We start from the raw sequence: 6205 nt of genomic DNA on the forward strand, positions 1-6205 counted from the left end.
TTTGTCATAATAAACAGCGCACCTCAGAGGGACAGGCCATTGTCTGACTGCCTATTGCCTTCTAATCGGAGTTACATCATAAACCTTTCCTCCACTATTCCATACATCACCCAGTAGGAACATTGTAATACTTTAGAAAATCATTAGCTACAATTTTCAGAGGTTGAAAGATGCTGAGGTTAATCTGCCAAAGTAGAGAATAGTGTAGTTAATAAAACATTAGATAATCTATTCTCTTTGTGCTTGATGACTATTCATAGATTCTAAATTAAGACAGGAAATGGAACAGATTGGAGTTAACTATATCTGTAATTAGATGAGAGAACCAATGAGTTATATGTGTTATTGGCACAGTGGGCAGCAGTGATGCGCACCACGAGCACACACAGTTGCACAGACATCTATGTACCTCCATGGCCTTTAGGGAAGAGTGTCGATGTACTGCTTCCCCCACACAAGGTGTGATTTGGCATGTGTTGAGCCCAGGTCACGGAGGAAAGGATGACTTGGAGATAATCTAAGCCTACATGACAGTTTAATCTGATTGCCTGCCTGATTTACTATTCAGAGGCACAGAGCGCAGTTCCATTGTGAATAACAACGAAGAGAGGAGACCCATGGTTTGAGCCAGGAATAACCAGTTTCCCAGAGGAAAGGGCATCCTGATAGTTACTAAGAATCCAGGAGATCTGCTCCCTAAACAGGCTGTCACCAGCCACACACAGCGTCCATTTACATTAAAAACAACATCCATATAGGGAGGGAAATACATTACTCTAAAGGCCAAAGGAAAGTATTCGATGCTGCTTGGTTTCTTGTTGTCATTTTGTTGACACAATGCTATGCAACTGTCCAAACACAAAGTGGTAGAGAAATGGTCATAACAGCGGGCGTTAGATTAAAGAGCTGATAATAAATAGCAGGCCAGGCCAGAAGCCCCCCAAAGGTGAGCGGGGGTAAGCGGCAGGCCGGGGAGAGAGGCCAGGGTTTTGGGAGCTCATTGATCATGAATGAGCAGACCTGAAGTCACCAGAGGACCGGATAGAGTCAATACAGCCTCCTTAAAGCTGAGAGTCTAATTGCATTTCAACTGTCCCAGGATATTGATTCTAAAGTTGCCAGGCAGCTTCCTGCACAGAAAATGTTACCTACGACAAATAGCATCTTAAGCCCAAAGTATCAGAATAGCTCATAGTTTGCTTTTAGGGTCAGATACTTATGGCCTCCTATCAAGTATCTAGCCTAGTAACAACTTATTAAATAACTACATATTCAGTTAGGTAGGCTACTCAGCAAAATGAACACAGTTCAGAAAGGACAAAAAGTAGATGAGAGTCAAGACATACAGTACAAAGCAAGGACTATGCTATTTGATTGCATCTCAGACAGCAGGGAAATGAACAAATGTGTACTCTGTAAACATCCTGCTTTCTGACGGTCCAGTCCCACATGCTCCCTGCTAGACAAACAGGAAATTAAAGGACAGAGGAGAGGGCAGCCACATAAGTCACTCTCTTCAAACCCCGATGGCCATCTGAAATTCCTCAGTTGTAAATTAGAGCTTTCTGAGGGATGACGCCATTCAGATGATTGACGTGAGTGAGCAGCATGGTTTAAACATTGATAACAGCAGCACCGCGAGATCAAGTCTGCTGCCTGCAGCCTTAAATCCTGCCTGGGCAAATATATTTTTTTTATGCTCACTCATAAAACAGTGGACTTACTTACTGGGAACATCCATTTGTGGAATTACTACAGAAGTGCAAATATATTTTATGTTATTCACTCAATATCATGCCATGGTCATAGTCTTGTTGACAACAGCATTGCATTGTAGTAAATAAGAAATAATGCAATGCAAAAAGGAATATAGATCAGGTACATTAAATAGAAATCCCCATTTGATTATAAAGGGAAATCCACAATTTGGAGGTGTATTAGTAGCAGGTAAGTAGTAAGATGTTAAATAAAAATGGTTTAAATGTTGTTCACCAGAGGGCAAATTATAATCTAGTCAATAACAGTAGCATCCCCTGGCATGCATTCCTAATCTTTCACATTCATTTTTGTTTCCTGGTATTTTTACGATGTAAGCTCAAAACAACCTTGGCTTTTTTATGTGTTTGTGGTTGAGGATATGTTTTTGGTGTCCTGTAGTAAATATCTCTTCTGTCGTTTTCATTACTCCATTACTGCCATTCCCAAGGCCAAAGTATACACAACATTGAATTGACTTGCTCTACCAGTGTGTCCTGCTACTATGAAGGGAAAAGGACATTGTTATCATTCCTTTAATTTTATCCTCAGGATTATCATTCTGAAATGACAACATTTAAAATGGCATCCCCAAACATCGGCACAAAAAGTGTATTAAAAGGCAGTCCTCAAAACCAGTGTTTCCCCAAAGTCGGTCCTGGGGCCCCACTGGGTGCACTTTTTGGTTTAAGCCCTAGTACTACATAGCTGAATAAAATAACAAGCTCATCATTAAGCTTTATATGAATCAGCTGTGTAGTGCTAGGGCAAAAACCAAAACGTGCACCCACGGGGGCCCCAGGACCGAGTTTGGGAAACCCTGCTCAAAACAGCACTTTTGAATGGTTTTGTATACTGACTGTATAAATCATTAGGAACACCTTCGTAATATTGAGTTGCGCCCCCTTTTGCCCTCAGAACAGCCTCAATTTGTCAGGGCATGGACTCTACAAGGTGTCGAAAGCATTCTACAGGGATGCTGGCCCATGTTGTCTCCAATGCTTCCCATAGTTGTGTCAAGTTGGCTGGATGTCCTTTGGTTGGTGGAACATCGCTGACACACACAGGAAACTGTTGAGCGCAAAAAACCCAGCAGCGTTGCAGTTCTTGACAGACAAACCGATGCACCTGGCACCTCCTACCAAACCTCCTCTTCAAAGGCACTTAAATCTTTTGTCTTGCCCATTCACCATCTGAATGGCACACATACACATTACATGTCTCAATACACGTCCTGTTCACCGGACGTGCTACCTGTCCCAGACCTGCTGTTTTCAACTCTCTAGAGACAGCAGGAGCGGTAGAGATACTCTTAATGATCGGCTATGAAAAGCCAACTGACATTTACTCCTGAGGTGCTGACTTGCTGCACCCTCGACAACTACTGTGATTATTATTATTTGACCATGCTGGTCATTTATGAACATTTGAACATCTTGGCCATGTTCTGTTATAATCTCCACCCGGCACAGCCAGAAGAGGACTGGCCACCCCTCATAGCCTGGTTCCTCTCTAGGTTTCTTCCTAGATTTTGGCCTTTCTAGGGAGTTTTTCCTAGCCACCGTGCTTCTACACCTGCATTGCTTGCTGTTTGGTTTTAGGCTGGGTTTCTGTACAGCACTTTGAGATATCAGCTGATGTAAGAAGGGCTATATAAATACATTTGATGTCTCAATTATCTCAAAGCTTAAAAATCCTTTAACCTGTCTCCTCCCCTTCATCTACATTGATTAAGTGGATTTAACAGGTTACATCAATAAGGATCATAGCTTCCACCTGGCTTCACCTGGTATGTTTGTCATGGAAAGTTTCTAATGTTTTGTGCACTCAGTCTATATAAGTAATACACATGTATTTGCAAATAACATGCACTTTCAAACCTTTGCTTATCATTTTTCTACAAAGAAAGGAACCTGCCAGCTGGGCTTATGGTATCAGGCATACCCTCAGCCATCAAACACTGAGCTTGGTGGCTTTTTCAAAATATAAATTTTTGCAGTTTCTCTATCATGAATTGGTAGTTCATCTATCATATAGGTAGGCACAGTTGTGCTGTAGGGGGTCTAGTTGTCTGAGGAGATGCCTCTATATATTCTAAGAACGAGAAATAGGCTAGATACAGTATGTTTACATTCATCTACCAGCATATCATGTAATTATTTCATACACAATATAGGTACCTTGCAGTTTGAAAGTTTGTGACCAGGTCATCCAGTATCCGGTTGTTTCTTAGGTCCTGTTCTGTTGTAGGCTAAAATAGAGAAAAATACATGCCTGCCTGATTTTGACATATGGAAAGCGTAAACAGATTCAATTAAAAAGACAGCTTCATTGTCACAACGATGCAATGCATTCAGTACCACCAGGGATCATACTTACTGAATTACACACTGGACATTGCAACTTGTAGGACATACATTTTCTTATGCACAAAGAGCAGACTGTAAATAGAAATGTACATAATCAGGTGTGATTATACACTATTGTTAAGAGACAAGTGGTGCCATCTTCTACACACCAGGCTATAGCTATAACATGGTCTTGAAAACTAATGCTGGATAGTTTGTCTGGCGACAATATCCGGTTAACTTACAGTTGTGAGAGCATTTTGTCATCACTGCGATACTCAGGAACTCAAAACAAATGGGACATCGGAGAAGGGTATCAACATTCTGCATACAGAAAGAATAGTGGCAGGTACTGTAGACTAGTATGATACATGGTGTGCATCACATTTACATTGTTGTTCACACTACTGGGTTAGCTAGCTGGCTATTATGCATCATGTTTAAAAAGGCAAAACAATAAAAGCAAGTTAGTTAGCTAACTTGCTGTCTGACAAATATTCTGTACTAACTAACGGTAGCTTGTTATCATGGAGTTTGGGCTATTTTGCGAAAATAGTTATTGTAAGTAGCTAGACTGTAGTTCGCTGACGTCGACGTTAGCTTGTCAATGTGGGAGTTTTGAACTAGCACTTACTTTGAGGCAAGTCAGATTTGGTGGTAAATCCGCTTCAGTAAAATTGGCCATGATGATAGTTCTCTATAAACAGTGGTTAAAAGAACGAATTTAGAAAGAAACTGGGGCTACTAGCTATGTTTCATTGTATAATTCCGCGCAGATGTATTTTCATACCAAATGCACTCTTCCTGTAGGATCATGTCAGTTCCTGTCTCGGTTTGCTCTTCGTGACCAATGCGCACACATATATGTACCGGTTGGGCAGAGTAGCTCACAAACCTTTGGCCCGTTATTTTATACCACAGTCATTAGACAGAGAAAATTTGCTATTGGTTTGACCACTGCTCCTGTCTGTACTTGTCTTGACTTCGTGCATGGTTACTTATCTGTAAAGTGCTTGTCATCCAAATACTTGATATACAGAAGGTTTATGTTCGTATGGTTTGCTTCAGAAATTGTACATTACCAGAATGGAAGGTAAGCCTCCTCTGTCCCATAGAGATCCTATTAAATTACTAAAGGGGCTAATTCATACAAGCCTTAAAAGTTTCAGAATAAAAATGGCAGCCATATTGGTTTGCCAAGAGGCACATAAAGGACTCTCAGACCATGAGAAACAAGATTCTCTGGTCTGATGAAACCAAGATTGAACTCTTTGGCCTGAATGCCAAGCGTCACGTCTGGAGGAAACCTGGCACCATCCCTACGGTGAAGCATGGTGGTGGCAGCATCATTCTGTGGGGATATTTTTCAGCAGCAGGGACTGGGAGACTAGTCAGAATCGAGGGAAAGATGAACAGAGCAAAGTACAGAGAGATCCTTGATGTAAACCTGCTCCAGAGCGCTCAGGACCTCAGATTGGGGTGAAGGTTCACCTTCCAACAGGACAACGACCCTAAGCACACAGCCAAGACAACGCATGAGTGGCTTTGGGACAGGTCTCTGAATGTCCTTGAGTGGCCCAGATAGAGCCCGGACTTGAACCCGATCAAACATCTCTGGAGAGACCTGAAAATAACCTGACAGAGCTTGAGAGGATCTGCAGAGAAGAATGGGAGAAACTCCGCAAATACATGTGTGACAAGCTTGTAGCATCATACCCAAGAAGACTCAAAACTGTAATCGCTGCCAAAGGAGCTTCAACAAAGTACTGAGTAAAGGGTCTGAATACTTATGTGTGGTATTTAATTATTTATTTTTTTATATACATTTGCAAAAAATTCCAAAAAAACAGTTTTTGCTTTGTTATTATTGGGTATTGACTGTGTTTGTCTATTGTTGTGACTTAGATGAAGATCAGATTACATTTTATTACCAATTTATGCAGAACTCCAGGTAATTCCAAAGGGTTCACATACGTTTTCTTGCCACTGTAATTACTCACGTCTCTGAAATTGCACAAACTCATATAGTAGTGCATGTCTGAATATCACTTCGCTCTGAAGCCTGCAGCCTTGCTGGCTCGATCGAAGTGGCTGTCTGAAGG

General features: G+C 41.4%; 1 protein-coding gene across 8 annotated transcripts in view; it reads right to left on the reverse strand.

Annotated features, from left to right (window-relative positions):
• LOC139542827 (E3 ubiquitin-protein ligase RAD18-like) overlaps window positions 1-5035 on the reverse strand; it is a 90356-nt gene extending 85321 nt beyond the window's left edge. For 2 of the 8 annotated variants that reach the window (XM_071348702.1, XM_071348719.1), the window contains exons 1-4: window positions 4738-4984; window positions 4349-4427; window positions 4135-4196; window positions 3936-4006 (exon numbers count right to left, since the gene is read on the reverse strand). In XM_071348702.1, coding sequence (XP_071204803.1) covers window positions 3936-4006; window positions 4135-4196; window positions 4349-4427; window positions 4738-4788 — 263 coding nt within the window. In that variant the 5' untranslated portion in view covers window positions 4789-4984. Of the gene's footprint in view, window positions 1-3935; window positions 4007-4134; window positions 4197-4348; window positions 4428-4737 lie in introns of all 8 variants that reach the window. The other 6 variants (XM_071348738.1, XM_071348709.1, XM_071348746.1 and 3 more) reach the window with 6 other exon arrangements.
• Window positions 5036-6205: the final 1170 nt, after the last annotated feature.

This window comes from Salvelinus alpinus, chromosome 2 (genome assembly GCF_045679555.1).
Source record: "Salvelinus alpinus chromosome 2, SLU_Salpinus.1, whole genome shotgun sequence".
NCBI classification, from domain to species: domain Eukaryota; kingdom Metazoa; phylum Chordata; class Actinopteri; order Salmoniformes; family Salmonidae; genus Salvelinus; species Salvelinus alpinus.